Below are 23,303 nucleotides of genomic sequence, written 5' to 3'. Positions count from 1 at the left end.
TATTGACATGCTCAGTATGTAACTGCTTGTGAAAACCACTTCCTATATCTCCCAGCAGGTGTCTCTCTAACACTGCTGGACTACAGCACAGTTCAATATGTGTGGGTGGGAATATGGGAGATGGAGATATAAAAAGATGAAAGAATTTGTTGCCTTGGGACACACACACACACATATATACACACATATGTACAAGCACAAACACACTAACACACACCCACACACACCGACACACACACAGGGGATGAGGGCAGCGAGAAGAGCAGTCGGTGATCTGATAGATTAGAGATGATTGAAGATTACAGATTAATATAACAAATCTGTGGGAGCTGCAGCTCAGCTCGCTCAGATTAAAGGAGCATGCACGCGCACACACACACACACACACGGTTTCCATAGTGATCATGGACCGGTTCAGGACCACGGCATTAAAAACGACCTTCTGTCATTACCCTTAAATCACGTGTGTGATTGTTGTAACGCAGTAAACATAATGTGGCGTCTACAGCCACCATCACAGCTCCGGTCTTTAAGTCACTATTTCCTCTTTTGTTGTCAGAATCAGAAGCTTCAAAGCTCGACTCCGGCTTCAGATCTCCTTTGAAAAACACCAGCCTACATTTTCTGCTTTTGAGGGCATTGTTTCCTTTTGTTGTCACGTTGCGTCAGCTGCTGTTGCCTCTCTCTGCACTTTAATATTCACTTACACAGTAATGTGCAGCACAAGGCACATGAGTGAGGTATTGTGCCAACCAGTGCTTCATTCTGATCGGCTCCGTCGTCAGCAGATCAGGCTGCTGCTGAGGGGAGTTTGGGGCTATCTAGATTTAATTGGCTACAGTGGGAGACGAGACGTCAGCGGATGGGGACACAAGTGTGGACAAAGAGCCAGCCAGGCTGTCTATTAGGATGATTGTTGCTAACCAAAGATTACACAGCCCAATTACATTAAGCGGGGATTATTATCACTGGATAGGACAGGGGAGGAGATTAGTGAGGAGGGTGGAAGAGATGAGGAATAAATAGATAGTATAAATGAGGGAGAGGAATAAACAGAAAAAAAAAGAAAATGAGATGATGTGGTCTAAACTCACGGAAGACAGAAATTAAAGTAAATGGGATGCAGGGAGACAGAAACCTTGACAAGGACTGTGCTGGTGGAAGATGAAGAGGAAAGAGAGAGATGTTCCCTGCTGAAGAGAGCTCAGTTAACCGCAGACGGAGACAGTGGGTCGGCAGGCTGGTGCCAGCACACACAAAACACACACACACACACACACACACACACACACACACACACAGCTCTCTAAGGATCCAGCCCTGGGCATATGCTAGTTCAGATCCCTGTAATTACACCCTAGTCTAAATAAAAACAGAACTAACCTACATTATTACGAGAACACACGGAAATATTTAATAAGCCTTTAATATTCAGTCTCCCTGCAAAACAAGCACATTCAAACACCACAAATAATCCAAACACACTTTGCATCTGAGCTAACGCAACCCAGGATATAATTGGACTTCCCTGTTCTCACTGGAAGATTATCTTCAGATCACACAGCCACTGCAGAGCCAGCTGAAGGACGCAACTCACTAGAGCTGCAACAATTGGTCAATTAAACAATTAGCTGTCAACTATTGAATTAATTGCCAACTATTTTGACAATCGGTTTGAGAATTTTTGAAGAAAAAAAAAAAAATTCCCTGATTCCAGCTTCTTAAATGTGAATATTTTCTGGTTTCTTTACCTCAAAATATCACAATAATAATTAAGACTAAACTAAACTTAAGGCTGGCTCACACTAAAAGATTTTTCAAATCTTAACAGATGTTGAAAATGTGAGAGAGCCCACACATAACGACATGTGATGTTAGATTTAACAGTTTTGTTCCTAGAGTGTGTGGAGAGCAACGATTTGGCCAAAACAGACACCACCCACTAACAGATTTCATTCATGAACAACAAGAGTCCTGACCAATAAAACAAAAATTGTATCTAGTTTTTGCACTACTTCGTACTGAAAATTCATGATCAATAATATGGATGAAGTCACGGAGACACGTAAATAAACCTCCACAAATCAACAAGTTGGTCCTCCATTTCTGAGGTTCATCTTACTATTACTTTATGCTTTGCGCTTGCATTAGCTGCGGCCGCCATGAACACAGTTCTTCAGTCAGCTTGGTTCCCAATCGTTCTTTCCCACGTGACTGCGTCATCGGCTATCCTCGGGGTTCCCCACACACACAACAGGATATCCGATCGTAAATATTGAACATGTTTAATATTTACGATTTGAAATCGGTCAGCCAGGATGGACTTCTGAGCAAATCGAGGGATGTAAAAAACTCTCTTAACATACCTCACACCACAGGAACAACTGGGAAGCTTATCTTTAGAACCATCAACCAATCGAGGCTTTGCTGACAGTTGTCAGAAGGGGGAAACCGGGCCCAAAATCGACTTGAGTCTTGTGCAGTGTGTACCCGGCATTAGCTGAGGCGGAAAAATTGATATTGATAAAATCTAAATTCAACAAAGTGCAATGGAAACAGAGAAATGAATCATGACGTGCATGAAGCATGTGACTTTAACATCCACTGAAGCTTCCCCGCAACTAAAGAGACTAAAGAATGTTCCTCAAATGAACACATGAAGCCAACAGAAACACCTTGGTAATGTTTCCCACATGTTGTTTTTACTGTTTATAACAATAACAACCACTGCAACACCAGGTTCATATCTTCTAGATCTAAATTTCATTTAGAAAAAACTGCCCTTTGCATCATGGCTCCACTTCACACACAAACACTCTGATATAGTCACAATTTGAGTGGAGTATTACAGCCAGAGGACACAGCTGTTGACCACAGAGCAGCTCACAGAGCAAGGGGAGATGTTAGCCCATGGGCACATCTGTGCTTTTTTGGTAGACGCAGGCAAGAGTCAATTCAATTTCTGAATGGCATCCGTCAATCATAAGAGGCTTGTGTTGATGGATGGCCTACTTTCAGCTCAAGGTCAAAGATCAAGGGCGTTGAAAATATCTAATAATAATTAAATGCATAGTAGATCATCTGCATCCTATCAGTCTAAAATGCAACTGTGTGTCACCGCGCCAGCTCTAAAGATTACAGCGTTCCCAGCCCTGTCCAGATGTGCAAAGCTGATGTGGCTGCAGGGAAAGCTTTGTGCCAAATTAAGTCATTGGTTAAATCTGAACTCAGGTACACACACAGACCCAAATAAACAGGGGATTGGTCACAGGGGAGTTTATGGACCATATGGTCTAAATAAATCATCCAAGAGGATGTGTGTGCACACATCAAAAAGTAAATATTCTGGATTCAAAAATAGCAGTTTGTTATCATAGCATGTGTGTATCCACATGAAGAGTTTGCATAAATCCCAGTTAATGTGTATGTATACAGGAGCTGGGTGTGAAAGTGCTGATTTCAGACTTCCTCCGAAGCAGAAGTACAGAGGCATGCTGGCTTTTAATAACTTCCTATCATTAACTCTCATCTAGCCCTCTTAAAGGAGCAGCGGAGCCAGACTGCCAACAGCGAAGGAAAGAAACCGATGATGAATTAAAGACGATAACAATATTAATATTGTGTTTGTGTGGATTTTCCACCCACATTTTCCGTTGGGAGCTTCTGCAGCAGCGACAGTTCTGCCTTCCCAGAGCTGCTCAGTGAACATGTTGCTCAAATCAAGTGAGATAAGACCGTCAACAACTCAGCTACAACAAACCTCACACACACACACACACACACACACACACACATAAAATGTGTTTGCATTTATATGTGTACCCATCTGCACCACAGCGCAGCAGAACAGATGTAGCAAACCAAACCCACCCGCTAACGCTGACACATGCAGCACCACTGGGAAACCAAGGGAACTGTTGAATTGATATTCAAATGGAAAACAAATGACTTACAGTTTCCTGTAAGCCTCACAAATACCCCCAAAAAATAATCTACAACGACCTTCTATTTAATACACGGAGCTCATTTTCTGACAACTGCTATCAAGCCAGCAGTTTTTTCTGTAAGAGGATATGGGAAGCTGTTGTAGTAATTGGTGTCTTTCCAGCAGGTCTCCTTGTTAGGTATTACAAAGACGTAGCTGAGGCTCTGCTCGGGAAGCCAGCTTAAATCCCTGTGGCATTTTGTGCCCTTAACTCTGACCTGGATTAATTGAAACTGTGGGAATAAAGCCGTTATCTTCAGCCTTTAGAAATAAATGAAAAGTGGAAGAATGCTCCTCATTAAGCTTTTCATTTTCTCTCTTTGTTTGTCGTCCTCATAGTATTAGTTAATTGAAGCATAATGGGGCAAAACACCATGAACACCTCACATTATAATGCAATTAAATGTAACAATATCACAAGTTGTTGTTTTATTGTCTTGCTAGTTTTGACGTATACATGTTGCTATGTACTTTGTAGCAAATGTTCTTATTAGAATTTTAGGAATGCCTTTTATCATCTGGCACCCTGCAGATCCCAGAGACTACAGATTCACATTAGCTTCAAGGCTAACTGTGACCCTGTGAAATAAACTAATAAATTAAATTAAATTTTGGCCAAAGAACTACTAAATCAACTAGTTTCTGACATGGTATCACACAAAAATTGAACACTATTAGTGTCACATTCAGGGTTGCCAACTTTGTCGACTTTTCAGACCCTCTTAGCGACTTTATTTCTAAGAAGTGACTCGCGAGAAATTTAGCTGATCCACATCAGGGAAAAAGCGAGAAATATATTATTTTGTAATTCATTCCCATGCATGCTGCTCAGAGGGATCACAGTCCACGGCTCTTCTGCCAACAGCACGGCGTCTCTCCCTCTCCTCTTTCGCCGTGCACTCTCAGGCAGTCAGCTGTCACAACCACTAAGCTTTATGCAAATAATGCACGATGACGTCGCCAATATGCAAATGTGCATATGATGTTATCTGGTGACTTTTAGAGACTTTTAGAGCTGGTGCTGGCTACTTTCATTGGAAAAGAGTTGGCAACACTGTTCACAATAGTAGTTTTTATTGCAGGGTGATTGTATTGGCTTGCATTAAACAGAAAGGTATTCATTAACTTGCAGTGTTGCATTGCATCTTCGTGTTTTTTAAGTTTCTTTGCAGTGCAGTGTGTTGAGCTCTCTCAGGCCACTGTGACATTTTTTTTTAACCATGTCATTATACTAGAGTAACACTTTTACCACTTTGAGGCTTTCTACATCACTCTCTAAACAACCCAGTTCAGGGTTGACGTGGCCAAGAAAGCAGGCAAAAAAAGATTCCTTTTAACACGTTCACCCTCTTCAGAAAGGTTGGAAGGAGACAGCATACTTCAGCAGTAATGTACCGGGGGAACTATAAAGAACGACATGTTCTGTTATACTTTTTGTTGGAAACGTGTGTGTACCTGCTGACGGACAAGGTGCAGTCGATGGCGGGCCGTTTGGTCTTGGGGATGTAGTAGAGAGGGTAGCGGTCACCGTGGCGAATCATCACCTGGACAGACAGTAGCTTGTAGTCAGCAGGACTGTGACCTGTGAGAGGAGACGCTCGTCAGCATCCACATCTTTCCATTGGAACATGTAGTGTAAATAACTGCTATTTTCATCAGTGAGTTTGTTATAAATTCATAAATATTAAGACTGAAGTTACATTATTCATGGACTTTATACTGTTTAAAAATGGAACAAATGAAGACTCGTGTGAGAAAGACAAGAAATGATGCAACTGCAAACTTTAGGGATGTAATGGATAAATAACTTAAAAAGAAAAATCACTGTTCCAGGCATGTTAAGTTGGGAAATTAAAGCTGCTGTAATCAATATTTTTATATCACCAATGGATTAAATGAAAAAGTGTAATGTGAAAGGTATCGCTCATAGCTAAAGAGACAAATATTTTTCTCAGGAGCTGGAGGAGACCAAAACAGAGCTAAAAAGGCGAGTGAATATTGGACACAACTCCAAAATAATGCTAATATTTGCTAACTAGTTAGCTATAAAAACCTGATAGGTGATAGTATGTCAGAGTTGTGTCGACAGCTTGTTTCTGCTGCCCCAAAGTGGCCATAAAAATCCCCTGCAGGTTCTAAAATATACCAAATTTTACTCGTAACTATAAAATAAATCATTCAAATTGAAGGAAAAGTGCTCAACTCAGGCGATCGACCAAAGGTAGGAGAGGTAATGCATGTCATGTCTTACGAAAGCAAATGTTGATTTAACAAATCTTGCGGCAATTCCCACAGCAGCAGCGAGAGAAACACCAAACGAATTTGTTCATTGTCTGAGAGCAAAGAATGGACTGTAGGCTGTGAGAGTGTTTAACAGTAAATAAAGAAGATAGGAGAAACCAGGACACTTTGAAAATGATCATGTCACAGGGAGAATAACACCACCTGAAAAAAATCCTTGTTCGTAATTGATTTTCAATAACTTCTAATCTAAATCTAAAAGACAAAATGGATTTTTCCTCTTTGGAGACAAAACTGCCATCCAGAGATAAACAGAGTAAAATTCAATTAGCGGTGGATTGTAGAACTTGTCTTAGGCGGTGAGGGATATTGGTGTGATGGCCTCGGGCGGTGCTGACTTTTCAATGGAGGATAAAATAACAAGGCTCCATGCTGCTGTGCTGAGAGGGAGCTCTGCAGCATTATGGATGATGCAATCTAGTGGAAATGACTTTGGTGCAATTAACACACCCCCCGAGTCCTGACACACTAAATCTGACATTATTACTATATTAAGTATTTATACGCTGTCCATCAAACTGGGTGATGCCAGCAGTGGGGGAGCTGATCTAAATTCTCTGACACAGTGATACTGTGACACTTGCTGCTGCCAAATTGGAAAGAATTAACTTAGTGAGTTTATCGCCTATCGCTGGTCTCAGATCGATTCAGATTTAAGACTTTCAGAAACACAAATCGTAAATGTAACCAAGCTCAAAATCACATATCACAGTCATCCACAGACTGGCGGTCTTTACTTTGATTAGATAGTATATGTCAGTGTGCATGTCTCACCCTCCCAGGCCTGTTCGGTGCGGTTGGGAGTGTTACAGTAGCTGTAAGCCTCAGATATGGGGTTGGGCTCCTGGGTGTGAGGCACCGGGAACACCCTCTTTCTGCTCTTCCCCAGAGCCACCCCAACACCTCCATCTGCCGACTGGAAGGGTCGCTCCTCCAGGATGGGAGTGATGGGGATCAGGTTCACTGTAGAGACAGAGAATTAAAGTCAGGATAGAGAACATAAAGAAAGGGATGAAGAGTGGAGGAAAATAAAGAGGAGAAAAACAAGACTAAGGCCCATTAGAGGCTTCTCGAAAACCTGTTTGGGCACCCACAATTAAGGCTCTCAAAATTAGAAAAATCAAGGCTAACCAAAGTATTTGACAAATGAAAGTTTTGACCTGATGATGGCACTAGATGAAAGGTAAATGGATAACCTCAGTAATTTCAATTGATCCTGAGGGAAACATGAACACCTGCACCAAACTTTATAGCAATAGATCCAACAGTTCACCTCATGGTGACACTAGATGATTAGTCAGGTGATCACCGTTGGGATACATTGTCTGGGAACCATGAATGCCTGAACAAAACTTTTGTGTCAATCCATCCAGAAGATGTTGAGATATTTCAATGGGCAAGTGAACACAATGACTCAATGGTGGCCCTAGATGAAGTCAACGAATTGCTAAAGGCTTCTGGATTCATCCTCCGGAGACCATGCCAAAAGGTTCATGGCAATCCATACAATAGTTGTTGAGATACTTCAAAGAGAAAAATGTCACGAGGATTCATTATCTGGGGACCATTATCTGTACAAAATTTCATGGCAATTCCTCATGAGATATTTCAATCTGGACCAAAATGGTGAACCGACTGACAGACCAACATTGCCATCCCTAGTAAAGGATCTAAAACCTGCTAAATGTAAAGTTTTAAAAAAGATTTACAGGCAATTATTCATAAATGAGACCAAGAAAAGTAAAAAAGGCCAACTGACTGCAGTGATAGAGAGCCTAAAATAAAGAAAACCAATTCAACTGTCATGATTCATCTCCATGTCAACAGCTCTGTACCCCAAAGCCCCTCACTGCTACCAGTACGTTGCCTGGACACCAGTGACCTGTGACCCCTGGCAGAAATGGTCCAATAAGAGCAGAGATGTTGTGGGAACTGGAAAGTCCATTCACAAAGATCCAACTCTGAAGAAAAAGAGGTTGAACCCATATGGCCCTTTGGCAAGAAGAACATCCAAATCCTACTTATGTCTCTCGCTCTCTCTCTCTCTCTCTCTCACACACACACACATCAGAAATCCAAGCTGATAAGTCAACTGCACACATATTACATCCTGCTGTAGAGAAAGAAGAGAGGCATGCCATCATAAAGCACACAGAGCTAATGGTTTCTCATCGCTATAACAACCCTCAGACTTAAATGATCTCCACAAGTGTAGGTGTGTGTGTGTGTGTGTGTGTGTAGTGTGTAAAGGGTTACTCTCTCTCTCTCTCTCTCTTGCATTCACAGTCACACATACAGTTTTCCATTTCCCCTTCTCTCCAGCTGAGCTCATTAAGTTCACAGAGTTGCAGACAAGACGTTTTGTGCAAATATCCACTTATGTTTGCTCTATAAATGAGCTCCCATGGATCATGTTTTTGTGGGAATGAGGCTGACTCAACAGTAATCCTTTTCGCTGCTCTGTTTTATATCATTGTAAATGTAATATTGTTGGGCTTCGGACCTTTGGTCTGACAAACCAAGCGATCTGAAGACATCACCTTCGGCTCTGGGAAACTATTTTTCACTGTTTTCTGACATTTTATAGACTAAATTGTTACTTGTAAAAAATAATCCACAGATGATGAGTCACAATCAACAATAATCTTTCAAGCAAAAATGCTAAACGTCGGATGGGTTCAGCTCTTGTTCGAGGCTCAAGTCCTGGAGGGGGGATTCTGTGGTGTTAACCATTGTAAAGAGACATATATAACTACAGTACAATATGCTGGCATGGAAGGGTTGATGTCAAAACATTCTGACATTGCATTAGTGAATTAGAAAGCGCAGTAACCGGCCATCGTGACATTAGACTTTGATCCTGAGCTATATTGTTTTCTATTTGTATTAGACCAGAACAGGACAGACATTTTTCACTTTTTTTTCCTGAAGATTCATAGACAAAATGATTAACCAATTAATCAAACAAATAAATAGATTAATCAATGCTGAATATGATGTTTTGTAGCAGCCCTAAAACTGTGATTGCATCACTTAATCAACCAACATGGAGCACCATGAATTCTTCTACAAAACTACAAATCTTTGAGATCAACAATCATCAAAAGGACTAACTGAGATGAGACACAATGTTCAGTGTAAAGTGTAAAACAGCTGTCTGACTGAGCCAGTCATCCTCCATCTACAGGATGCAGACTTTTACTTCTGAAGCCGTATCTCACTCCTCTTCAACCACAAGACGTTATTGTATCACTTTATCTAAACAGCTGACGCACCGGAAGCACAAGCTGTCAAAAAGGCTACGCAGAGGAACTAAACAGACTTTTTATTATCTTGTAAGAATAGTAGATAAATCCTGGACAAAGGGATCTCAATCATGACTATTCATAAAACGTCTACTGTAAGAATAGTTAGTGAGGAGAGTAAATAATCAACGAAGACTTAATGAAAGTCTGAGAAAGACAAAGTCCAGCCAGATTCTGTTAAAGTTATTGTTTGGCACGGCACAGCAAGATGTCTTTAAGTTAAATAAGTGGTGAAATCCATGTGAAGATCTTGTCTATATCTAGATGTTGAGCAGTAATGTCTTCATTAAAAGAGTGTTGATTTTATATAAGAAGATTTCGGCAGAAACTCACCACTGACGAGGAAGAGGAGAAGGTGTGTGGCGACAGCGGAGACCATTTTGACGACTGCTCGGTAGCTTGAGGTCCAGCCACGCACACTGGAGCTCATTCATTACCACAACCTGTCCCCCTTTACACTCTGTGCCCCATACACACACACACACACACGCCTGCTTGGACTACCCAAACTTTGGAGGCCAGCTCAGCCACAGCCACCTACACAATGGGGCTTTTGTAACTCGCTGCCCAACCCTAACAAGTGCAAACACAGCAATGGCACACTGTAGCAACACTCACACACACTCACAGAACACAACACATTCATGCACCCACACTAAATGTGGCTGGAGGAGGAATAAGCATTTAGGACTTTAAATGTGTTTCCAACTTTCCACCCACCTCCATTAGATCTTACGAACACAAAAAGGAGGTGGCCTGAGAGGACTTTCAACAAAGTTGACAACTCAGTTTGACAATTATAAATGTTCAATTTCTCTTCAATTGTATTGGTATAACACTCCACTTATACACACCAGTGGGTCTGAGAAGTGGAGCCAATGCTCAAGTGCCTTTAACTTGCATTCTTTCTAACAGCCAGCAGGGGGCGACTCCTCTGCTGGCAAAAAGAAGTCAGATTGTCTAGAAGTCTATGAGATATAGAGCCTACTTCTCATTTATTACCTCAGTAAACATTGTAAACATGAGTTTATGGTATCAATCGCTAGTTTCAAGTCTTCTTCAATACATCATGATGTTCATTTAGTAAATTATGGTCCCATTTAGAGTCAAATAGACCATAAAGCAGGGGATGCTTTAGGGCGTGGCTACCTTGTGATTGACATGTTGCTACCATGGAGTTATCCGGTCTGTGAAAGGGTTAAAGTTGTAAGATGAAAACATGGACAACTCCCAGTGTGATTTCAGTTCATGAAAGTTAATTGTAACATTTTTGGTCGCCTAAAAATGTCTAAAAAACCAAGATGGACAAAATGCTGAGGCTTCAAAACGGCAGTATACAAACCGATGGGTGCTGTCACGGTGACTACGTCCACTTCGTATATACAGTCTGTGATACACACACAAACATGCGTCCTTACTCACAAATCCAGAGCTTAACATAGCACATACACCCTGTTAAATCTTCCACCTCCGTGTTGTGGAGCCCATCATTATGCACACACAGGCACAGCTTGACTTCTACTTGAAGGCGTAAGCAAAGATATGCAAAAAAAACACAAATTAGTGTCAGCTGTCGCACCACAGTGATGAGGAAGGTGAACAGGAACTTACAGAATGAGGTTTAGCCTGAAATGAATGTGTACACCTCCACTTACCTGATGCAAATGTGTTCTGTGCTAACCAAACCCTGTCACAAATATGACACTGAACAAGTACTGTGTATGCAGATGTCCATCATATTAAAACCTTCCAGTTCTCAAATAACAGATTTTACACATCGCTCTTTCCGTCACATGCACACGAATATAATCACACTTAAAGGTACAGTGTGTAGGATTTGGCGATATCTAGCAGTGTGGTTGCAGATTGCAACCAACTGAATACCCCTCCGCTCACTCCTCCCTTTCCAAGACGACGGTAACATGAGTTGCAAAACCGTAGTAACGACGTTCGCCTCGCTGAGAGGCCATCCTTACCATAATAACACTTTAGGAGCAATGGAAGTCAGATGGCGGCTGTCAGTACCACAGCTTTTCACTCTGTGGCTCACGTTACCGCAGTTTCACAAGCGTGTCTTAGAACTATGGGTAACGTAAAAACGTTAAAATTCTCTCTCTAGAGCCAGTGTTTGGTTTGTCCGTTCTGGGCTACTGTTGAAACATGGCGGATCAACATGGTGGACTCTGTAAAGAGGACCTGCTCTCTATGGCTCATTCTAAGCTAACAAAAACACAATGAATCCTAGTTTCAGGTGATTCTACACCAATGAAAACATAGTTATGAATGTTATATTCTGCTAATAGATCCCCCGAAATTGTACACGCTGTTCCTTTAATATCTCTTGTTCACAGGGAACTAATCAAAATCTAAACTATTCCCACAACTGGAGGAGGCAAAGCTACACAGCTTTATAAACAATCTGCAGGGATACAAACCAGCCCAGATTAACATCCGCCTCAGCACATTTAATTAAGCACTAATGCTTGCAATGCAACAGGGATGTACTGATAAGACCCCTGGTTGCCCCCGTGCTGATCCAAATCCTTTAATATAACACTTCTCACAGTGAGTGCGATCTGATTATAGTCTATATTTATTTAAAGTGGCACAGTAGTTAGCACCGTCGCCTCATAGCAAAGCCCCCGCCCTCCTGGGTGGTGGTTCTTCCTGTGTGAACTCATCATATCTCTGTGGGTTTCCTACATGTTTCAGTTTCCTCCAACAGTGCATACAATGCTTATTAGATGAACTAGAGACTCTAAATTATCAGGAGATGTAAATGTGAGTGTTAATTCCCTTTCACACCTGTAGTTTAGTTTAGTTGGCCCAGATGCAGGGGAAATAAGACTAAGAGTCTACAGCCATGCTAGCAGCTCTACTTGAGCTAAATGCTCACATCAGCATACAAACATGCTTACAATGCTAGCTTGTTGATGTTTAGCAGGTATGTTTACTATGTTCATCATTATCATCACATCGTATGAGTTTTGCAGATCTTGGATCATAAACTAGAGTATTGGAAAACTTAAAATTTTGACCTGATGACGGTGCTAGATGATCATCATCTGGGGACCATGAATGTGTTTACCAAATTTAACAGTAATCCATCCAATAGTTGTCAAGATATTTCAATAAAGAACTATAAAAGTTAACCCCATGGTGGAACTAGAGGGAAAGTCAAAGGGTCACCAGTGTCAGCAGGATACATCATCTGGGCACCATGGATATCTGTACCAAATTTTGTGCCAATCCATGTAGTAGGATAAGTGAAAAGTGACCCGATGGTGGCGCTAGAGGAAAGTCAGATGAACGCCAAAGTCATTAGAATATATCCTTGTAGCAAGCCGATTTGCAGTAGCCGAGTATAGAGGACGGGCTAGAGTGTACGATTTGATCCATGTCCTTGATGTAGGAGAGGCCTGAGCCGTTCACAGCATGGTAGGCACGTACCAGTGTCTTGAATTGGATTCGAGCAGCCACCGGTAGCCAGCGCAGGGTGCCATGAATGTCTTTACAACATTTCATAGCAATGACTTATCCCAATGAAACCAAACTATCGGCTTGTCCTTCACTGGGCAGTTTTGGTGACCTTCTGGGTAAATTAATACTTTTTTATTTAAACTAACAAAACGTGGCTGATCGGGCAAACATGTCAAACCCCTCAGCTCCATTCACTCCAAGTCAGAAAATGATTGCCTTCTGAAAAAATTCAACAGTTACAGCATCATTTTACTGGAAAAATACAGCAAAGACTGTAAAAATACAAAACCTGCCATTAGCATAAAATCTCAATGCAGTGCAAAGAGTCGAGACGCTGTGGCTTCTTAACGTGGCAGTACATCTGCTAACTCGTCAGACAGGCTCAGGACACTTTCCAAACAAAGACGACTGCCACTGGTCTGCAGGTGTCACTGATTGTTACCATGGAAACATGGCTCTTAGTCCTGGGTTAGCCTGGGTGTATGGTGGCTAACGTTTCAGGCCTAAAACAAGTCATTATTATTGTAAAACTGTATAACTTGCATTAGATTAATCCGAAAGCAAAATGAAGACGGGCCTTTTGTTCAGAGACGTATTTCACTTCCGTCTCTGTCTCTGGCAGCACAGTCTCTGTCTCACAGTGGCAACCGGTCTGATTCAACAGTGAGTGCGGACACTGTAGAAAGGAAGAATGCGAGGAATGTGGAGGAAAGAATTTACAAAGTACTTGGAGCGCTGCCTATTAAACACTTAACAAAGCTTGCTGGTGGATTATTGTTTTGGAAAAGTTACAAAAAGTTGGTGATGAGACGTCTTCATCGCTATTAAACTGTCTGGACTGCATTTCGTTTAAACTATATATGGGCCTTAAGTGTAAACTTTTGCCTCGCTTCTCCCACAAACGATGCATTTATTTTATCCCAGCTCTTTTTATCACTGTGCTTAAGCCTTTCTCATTGCTCACAGGCCTATTCTATTTCTCCTTTTATATCCTCCCATGACATTCTCCCCTCTCACTGTGAATCTACCAGCACTCCTGCAGCACTTAACTCCCATCAAGCTCTGCTTCACCTTTCCTATCAGCACTGCGAACATCTCAAAATAGTTCCCTCTCTCTGCGTTTCAGCCACTTTCATTCCCTCTCCATGCAGTCGTCCTCTCTGGAGAGTCTCTGTCGTCACTTTCCTCTGGGAGTCCCCCATGTGTCAATCAGAGTGGCGATCTCGCCCTCCGCTGCCGCGTTCGCAGCCATGTCGGTTTTAATTTGAGGTAGCCTGGAGCCAGAGAGAGGCATTTACTCCACCATCGATCAGTCTAATGGTCAACAAACAATATAAATACATGAATGGGCTGAGACAGAACACTACAGATTGAAATGCAGACAAGATGAGTTTAAAAAATGAACAGAAACGTGGACTAAAAACAGAAGCGGACCATCTATTAAACATGAGGAGAAATCCCATACGCTTTCATCCCATGCTTCTCCTGGATAATGGCTCAAATCCTTCTCTACACTACGGTATGTGCGATGAATAAATGATGACAGCAGCTTTTCTCCAGCAGTACGACTGATCAAAAAATAAACTTACTGAAAAAAAAAAAAAAAAACACCCAATCAGTTACATTACAACTGTGACGAAAGAAAACAGGATCAACTCTGGAAGACTGGCATGTATGCAAACACCTCCACACTCCCAGCCCTCTCATCTCGCTGCCTCTGAGTTTTACTAAAGGAGAAGATTATAGGGCAGGAGATGAGAGTGGGTTTGATAGCAAGGCATTAATAATAACTTACACAGCAACCTCCTCTCAGGCGGTCAAGCACACATTGTTATCTAGTGGAGGAGGAGGAGGAGGGAGGCTGGGGAAGCAAGTGTGTATTCGGGGTCGCAAAGCGCAAACACTAGACAAGTACGAGTAAGATCCTTCTTGCTCTTTCTGCTTTCTTTTTTTTTACGCCTCTGATCTTGCATGGCATTTAAAGTAAGGCTGTCAACCGATTCAAATATTTAATCGCGATTTATCACAAATTAATCACACATTTTTTTATCTGTTCAAAATGTACTTTAGAGTGAGATTTGTCAAGTATTTAACCCTCTTATCAACATGGGAGTGGGAAAATATGCTTGCTCTATTCAAATGTATGTATATATTTATTATTGGGAATCAATTAAAAACACAAACATTGCCAAATATTGTGCAGAACCCCTCACAGGTACTGCATTTAGCATAAAAACCTCCGAAAGATTGATTCCGTTAACGCGTTATTATCGCGTTACCTTTGACAGCCCTAGTAATGAGCATGTGCCAGAAACAATAACAAAGATGGCGGACTACCGGCTTTTTTTTACATTTTGTAAGCGCTGCTCGGACTAATTACTACTTTACATTTGAAACATGTTCCAGTCACAGGAGGCCAAAGCAGAGAACACATTAAACATGTCGAGGTCGAAGGGTGATTGAATGTGCTTTTGGGCGATTGAAGGCGAGGTTTGGAGCACTCAGAAGGGCCATGGACATAAATCTGAATGACCTCCTTTTCGTCATGTAAGCATGTAAAGAGACAGTTGATGACAGCAGAGTGATGACAGGAATCCCAGCTTCCCACCAACAATAGCTGTTACCCAACTGACTGTAATGAAGCCATAGGAAAGGGAGAGAGATATTTTGTAAAACGAAAGTAAACGGAGGGAAACATATCTGTATCCGTGTAGACGGGGCCTTAGAGCCCGCTTGCTCTTGCTATCTTTTTTCACATCTTTGATCTTGAATGACATTTAAATCAACAACAGAAGAAGAAGTGAAAGCTTTCAGTATCCCAAGCTTACAGATGTGATTTTAAATGAGGGGACAGTATCTTTAAAAAAGCTGATGCTCCCAAAATTTTGGCAATCATACAGCCCAAAATATCAGCTCTGTCGCATTCCACTATAATCCTGTGAGCATGATTTATGGGAGTCTAATCCTATATGCTTGTCCAGACACAAGCTAAACACTTCTACTGCATTGTTTTTTTTTTTAGGAATGCAGCACAAAGTAGCTTAATCTTGCACATTTTACATCAGAATACAAATTTCCATTTTTTGCTGCACGCCCCGCCTGCTTCATCACCCACTGTTTTTCCAATCAGGCTTCCAGTGCAGAGAGAGGCCGTCTCCATTTACTGAGCGGCGGTTTCCTTGCATTCACTGCAGCTGAGAGGGACACACTGTCTAGACAATACCTCCAGGAGATGCTGAACAATGACTTGATGAGGGAAAAGACAAAATCATGTACACCTAGGGCTTTCTACAGCAGATGTGAGTGTTGCCACAGAGAGTCTCCCCGAGGGTTTCAGCCAGAGTCCCACTGCTGGTGCTGGATATTTATAGGAAGCCTATAGGGGATTGGGCTTTGTTTTGGTATGAATGGGGTCTGTTGAGTGGGGAAGCAATGACAGAATGTGCACGTATGAACATAAACACACGTGCAAACAGAAGAACTGAGCGACTTTTCTATAGAACAGAAGAGTTATATTTACATTCAAATCGGACAACAGGCCAGGGCTTCAGAGAGAGAGTGAAAATGTAAAGAAGTCAAGTTGAGCACAAACTGTGCGTTCCAATACCCACACTACCATACCATTTAGTATGCCAGAAAAGATTTAGTATGTCGCTATACATAGTATATCAAATGTAGTATGCCAAAAATACCAGCATGTCCTACTGCATCTGGTCGCATTTTGCAGTATGCAAGCCAGCATGCTTTTCTGGCTATTCTGACCCACCAGATATATGAGCAACAAGGTCAAAGTTAAAGGCACAATGCTATGATGAAGTAGTATGTTCCAGTTATATGCATGCTGCATGCAACAGTACGTACTTTGTAAGGGCAGCTGCAGTATTTACTAAAAGTAAAAAAAAAAAAAAAAAGGATGTGATTTGTAACGGAGCCAAACGGAGTCACTTACAGAACTGGAGGCTCAGACTGATGACGGCCAGCGCGGCCCCGCCCACCGCCACCAGGAGGAGGAAGCGGTTACGAGCCAGCATCTTCTCATGTGATTGGTCCTCTTCGTCCCTCGCCGTCAGCCATCCAGATCACGGCCCATCCCCGCAGTCTGGACACAAAATGTGAGTGAGCACACAGCTGTCAGAACTTTTTACAAGTCAAAAGAAGTGAAGGCTACAGCAGCCGACGGACTGTCAGGAAATACTAAAACATGCACATGGGACTCGAAGCAACCTATTCCATTAGGACTTTATTCTCGAAATATTACGACTTTATTCACATAATATTATGACTTGATTCTCAACAGTAGCCCTCATACTCAGTCGCAGTTGACAGACTAGAAATCCGCATTTTGGTTTATCTTATTCTCTCGCTAATTTGCAGCTGTGTTGGAGCAACTTTTTCTGTGTTTATTGCAGTTCAGCCCCAGGACTCCTCCAGCAGGGAGTCATTCATATGTTCTCGGGGTCCTCATTGTAAGAGATTGGTAAGGGCTATATTCACAGTTCAAATTGCAAAAGAACGAAAGGAGACAGACGCTTCAAATACAGTTTTTATGGTTGAAAATCCATTCAGCCACTGTGGAGACATCAATGTCTACAATCAAGAAAACGGCATACGTTTTAAGGAGTATAACATCAGCAGGCTATAAGCTGTAAGCTTCAACATATTGACCCAGGGAAACATACGAAAAAACATAGCTGAGAACATAAGATCTTTGATATTGAGCTGGGTAAACATAGGACTCTGGGGACATGGATATGATCCCCTCCAGCAGCAGCAGCAGCAGCCAGCTCTCCCTGCACAATCTGTCCAAGCAGAGCCTCAACGTCGCTTCGCCTCCTCTCTGTTTTATGGCAGATAGCAACCATTGCTATCTTAAATTACTAGGGGGTTAGGGGGGAATGCATGCTGTAAATATTGAGGGAGACGTGGCCCCTGGGCCCCACCAGAAACCTACGCCTTTGTGTCTGTGTGTTCAGATTTGACTTGAGTTATGAGTGAAAAAAGAGTGTAATTTCTCGATGGACACTTCAGCAATTTTCATCAAAATTTGCCTAAAACTTTGACCTGAAGAAGATCCAAGCAGGATCGCAACGTAGTCAATAAAAATATGGTGGCATGGAGTAATGTGCAGGAATTATGATCTCACTGAAACCTTAAACTTTTGACGCTGTGTTGCAAAGATATAAAAGGTGCCTGTCATGTCCTCTGTTTGACCAGCTCTCTATAGAAATAAGAACATCTGACAACTCAACCACAGTATGTCCAGTTCATCACTAGTGTATCTCTATCTTCTTTTCCTTTGTGTTTTACTACTGTATGTAAAGTTCTGTAAAGATAAATACTCTATATCGCTGCACTGATAATATGAGGCAAGTGGTAGTATAACAGGCAGATACAAGGGATTCTTATAATGGGTGAGCTGAATTCAGTTCTGTTTTAACCAAAATGATGATCATAATAAATGGAAAATGCCTTAGGTTTCCAGTGTCACACACATATAGCACTGTGACAGCATGTACCATTTTCCACCATAAACCCAGCAGTTACTCATGTGAATATTCCGTGCAAAGGGGTTGGAAACCAAGCAGAAATCTGGGGGTGGAACAAACTCAAATTGCAGTATATGTAACCCTACACAATAAACCCTACCATTAGGTGGTCTTAAAATACTCCCAGCCCGGCGTGTTCGAGCCTACGTCTAACCAAGGTACAGGAAAACGATGCTTCAGGCAGAATTGGACTGGAATTTCACTGCCTGTCTGCGGCTGCTCACAGAAACCTGTAGCTTCAGGCTGCGTCAAACCAAACTCCAGTCACAATTCTGGCATTTTAAATGCTGTGTTAGTTATCAGCAAAAGTGTAACCCATCACATAACCTTTCACGAATAAGGGAGCCACTGGTTGGTTCGGCATACACATAACCCAATAAAATACATGTTTTGAAATGAAATATCAACTTAAATCCACACCTGCCACAGTGTTTGGAGCACTGTCGGATCTCATTTCTATGTAATAACATGCTACTTTCCATATTGTTTAAATGCCGAACTCAATAAGGGATTCAAACAATTCTCAAACACTCTGTAGTCACGTTTTAACTGGTATATTAATCTGTCAAAAGCAAAACTGAATTATCAGAATATTGAATATTGGAGAGAAGTGTAGCTATGGTTACGACCCTGTTACAACTAAAGTTAGTTGTAGTGATGTGTCGGTCGCGAACGAGCCGGCTCTTTTAAGTGAACGATAAGAGCCGGCTCCCGTCCGAGAGACGTTTTTTTTTTTATTCTTTCTTTAATTAATTCAAGGCAGACTGATATGATGATCTTCTCTGCGCCACGGGCACTCCATGCACTAGCTGTGACTGAATGTTGTGTTAATGACGTCCGTGCGACCAATCAGGTGATGACAGACAAGGATCATAGCATCAAGCAGGGAGGAGCGGGGATGCGTGGTACACTGACGGTCTACAAGTACAGAGCAGGAAGAAGAGGAGGAGAGAAAGAGAGAGAGGAGTGCGGTGCGCGAATAACAGACAAGATGAGTGACAGTCGGAAACGAAGCAGCATGCAAAATTATGGTATTCTGGAAATTATAAGGTTTAGTATAACTATATTGAATAATTTAAAGGGACTGTTTTTAACTTTTTACATGTATAAATCTACCGGGTCGGTTTCCCATGCGCGCTCGCATATGCACGCTCGCTCAGACTCAGACTCCAACACAAACTACACGGAAGCACCAAAACCTCAAAGTTCTATCTAGTGAAGCCCGTCTTGCTAAACAGTGTTGGCCGCGGTCGGAGAACGCGGGGGAGACCGTAGCTTTGGTCTCCAGGGCCGGAGTCTCTGCTGTACTCTGCTCCTCTGCCTGCCTGCCTTCACTCAGCTCGCTCCACCTCACGTGCATGCGCGCACACTACACACTGCAGAAGACTTCGTAGCTCTGAGAATATCTAGTGAATGTACAGTGGACGTATGTGCAGAAATAAATGCTGCAGCTCCTCCAGACCAACAGAGGTTTCCCGTGTCTTGTGAAGTGATGGGGCTCTGCAGCGACAAACGTTATCGTCTCCGACCAAAACTCCGGTGTCTCCCGTTACCTCCGACCGCGGTCGGGAGGCTGAGGCAGGAAAAGCCAACACTAGGATCAGCATTGACTCATGGAGAGACCTTCGTCTGGTCAGCTAACATTACTGCCAAGCAGCTGAAATATAAAGTGATATTGTGCTTTTAGCTGACGTGTGTCGCCTCACTGTTTTGAGCGATGCTCGTTCATGTCTATGTAGAGGGAGCACAAGCGCGAGCCCGACGCTGACTTACGTTGACTTAACGGCCACAGGTGTCGCTGTTAACAAGCATTTCTGAATCTTACAAACAGTCCCTTTAAATGATATATATGTGCACACATACTAATCATAGGTCAAAACAGCTAAAGCTAAATTTAGCTGAATTATAAAAGGCAGAGGTGGTAAAAACGAGCCGAAAGAACCGGTTCTTCTTGGTGAGCTGAGCCAAATGATCTGGATCACTAAAAAGAGACTGAATTCCCATCAGTAGTTAGTTACTAACAGTCATTAATCTGGTAGGTTAGCTAACAACAACCCACTGACTGACTGGCTTATAGAGAGACGCAGCACATAGAGAGCAAGTGTACGTTATTGTGGACTTCTCCTAACTTTATCTCTCTCTACTTGTTGCTCGTGTTGCCGTTCTCCAGAGAGACGTTGTTACCGTGGTGATGTGTAGCTTTGTGTTGCTCTTCAACACGTTAAACTGCCACTTCAACAGTCGGTACTACTCACCACCAGAAGACGATCACACACCAACAAACACCATAATACACACATCTGAGCGTCCACAATGATCCACTAAACACATGTTGTCCTACCTGCAGGAACGAGAGTCACACCACCGGGTTAAACAGTTTGAATCCAGGACCAGCGCTTCGGTTTCTCAGTTGAGACCATCGGAGGGACGACAGACTGACTGCCGACACAGCGGCGGAGAACCGGCGTCAAGTCACACGTCATACGCAGCAGCACTTCCGGTGACGACTTTCAAAGTAAAATAGCTGCAACATGAATACGCTGCCACGTTTTGCATATTTACATATGGGGTGCAGAGTAATATTTTCAAAGATGGCCTTTTAAATTGTAAAAAAACACACATATATATATATATATAATTTATAAAATTATATATTAATTATATGTTATTATATATATATAATTTTGATGGCCAGTGATGTAGAGGATGAGATTTGATTTTTTTTACTATTATATGTTTATATGTTTATATATATTTATATATAAACATTTATATATAAACATTTATATATATATATATAAATGTTTATATATAAATGTTTATACACACACACACACACACACATATATTAATGTTTATATATTAATGTTTATACACATATATATATGTATAAATGTTTATATATATATATATATATATAAATGTTTATATATAAATAAATGTTTATATATAAATAAATGTTTATATATAAATGTTTATATATATATATATATATATATATATATATATAAAAACATTTATATGTATATAAACATATAAACATACGTAATGGTATTATTACTTCATTGCATTACACTACTGGTGGCAACCATATCGACCTCCAAGGCTAAACACACTGAGCCAGCTGTAGGTGATTCTCAGGTGTAGGAATAGAAATGCATATTGTGTGTTTTGTGTTGATAAAAAGACACGTTAGATGTGACTAAATGTGCTTTTATTTTGGAATCAAAATGTATAGATTTCCGGTACCACTTCAGCTTTCTCTTTCTAACTTGACAGGTTTGGAAAAGCCGATGTCTGAGGCTGATTTGTGGACAGCCAGCTCAGCCAGAAGCCCAACCTCACTGCCCCATCTGCTGGACCAGACACAGCAATGCACATGTTGCCTTCAAGGCCTCCTCGCTGCAACTATTAGATGTGGTGTGTTCAAATGCTTCTGATTTTAAATGACAACAAAATAGACTCTGTAACACAGTAACATTTTGGTGAATGTGGTTCTATTTTCTTTATTCTCAATGTCCATCCATGATACAATTATGCTTATTTCTCTTATATTGGGATGATCTATATCTATATATATCCTCCTGGGAACCGAGTAAAAAAAGTGTCTTCCAATTTCTATTTTTTATTTTATTTCCATTTAAAAAAAAAAATGAACAGATTATGGCTGTAGCGTGATATTAAACCAAGAATACATCAAACTTTATTGAAAAACTCAAAAATATATAATTCTTGATTCATGATGACGAAATGCTATAAATTATTTTGACAGTAAATAGGTAATTCTATGTAATGTAACACCCATACTGCACACATATTGCTATGTATCATTGACATTTATTAGTGATCATTGAGGTTTGAAGATTTCCCAAGTAGAAATGCAAATTGCCTCAACAATGCTATTTGTGTGCTTATGAGTATGGTAAATAGGAGACCATAACACTGGAATTGTCCCAATGATGCACAACTAGCTGACTGTATTTAAAGGGATAGTTTGGGTGTTTTGAAGTGAATGTACTTTAAATCTTTTCATGTACATGTTGCTGTCATTGTTTTCCTTCCCACAGCTGTCAGCAGCAGCATGCATGTTTATCCCATCTGCAAACCAGCTGATGTATAACAACATCTGGTGTATTAAAGCTATAATGTTCAAGAACACGATTACTATTTCACAGTCTGAACACAGAGGGCGCCATGTGACAACCTGAAGCCCGTCTGTTGTTCACAGTAGCATGAGAGATGATATCCTCTGTACATTCTCCTGCCATGACGCTATCTGTTCTTCACTGACGTGACCTTGTGGAGGCTGAGAGGGAAAAACGTTCATATAGCCACAGACTGATTATAATCACAAGTTATTGGCACTCCTGGGAAAACCTTTTATATTGTCATATTGGATCAACAAGAAATGAAATCAGCTGATAACACAAAAGTAAAAGGACGCTGTTTTTTTTTCCATTATTATTCTTACATATCTGTCCATGCCACCTGAATTCGTGGACGGGAAATACATTTACCAACACAAATAAATATTTTCATACATGATGTGAAGATTAAAAAAAGAGGCAAATTGTTGTTTGCAGGAAGGATGAAGCAAGATTAAGCTGCTGCACAAAGTAAAGAAGAGGAAGTTTAAAGGAGGAAGTAAGGAACCCTGCAGGCATGACATTTATTCTACTAAATAAA

The 23,303-nt window shown here is 41.3% G+C and overlaps 1 protein-coding gene and 1 long non-coding RNA gene across 3 annotated transcripts in view; one reads left to right on the top strand and one right to left on the bottom strand.

Annotated features, from left to right (window-relative positions):
• The window catches only part of pxylp1 (2-phosphoxylose phosphatase 1), a 25,961-nt gene extending 4,868 nt beyond the window's left edge, over positions 1-21,093 (bottom strand). Inside the window, exons 1-4 of one of the 2 annotated variants that reach the window (XM_037775934.1) lie at positions 20,959-21,093; positions 17,021-17,170; positions 7,061-7,249; positions 5,441-5,567 (exon numbers count right to left, since the gene is read on the bottom strand). In XM_037775934.1, coding sequence (XP_037631862.1) covers positions 5,441-5,567; positions 7,061-7,249; positions 17,021-17,102 — 398 coding nt within the window. In that variant the 5' untranslated portion in view covers positions 17,103-17,170; positions 20,959-21,093. Of the gene's footprint in view, positions 1-5,440; positions 5,568-7,060; positions 7,250-9,924; positions 10,076-17,020; positions 17,171-20,958 lie in introns of those variants that run through there. The other variant, XM_037775933.1, reaches the window with a different exon arrangement.
• Positions 20,997-23,303, top strand: LOC119491734. Its single transcript, XR_005207645.1, has 3 exons — positions 20,997-21,132; positions 21,897-22,037; positions 23,201-23,303. It is a non-coding gene; the product is annotated as an uncharacterized LOC119491734 (long non-coding RNA).

Source organism: Sebastes umbrosus, chromosome 7, assembly GCF_015220745.1.
Source record: "Sebastes umbrosus isolate fSebUmb1 chromosome 7, fSebUmb1.pri, whole genome shotgun sequence".
In the NCBI taxonomy this organism is placed as follows: Eukaryota; Metazoa; Chordata; class Actinopteri; order Perciformes; family Sebastidae; genus Sebastes; species Sebastes umbrosus.
The sequence above is the reverse complement of the archived record's forward strand: the minus strand, read 5'-3'. Positions and strand labels throughout refer to the sequence as shown.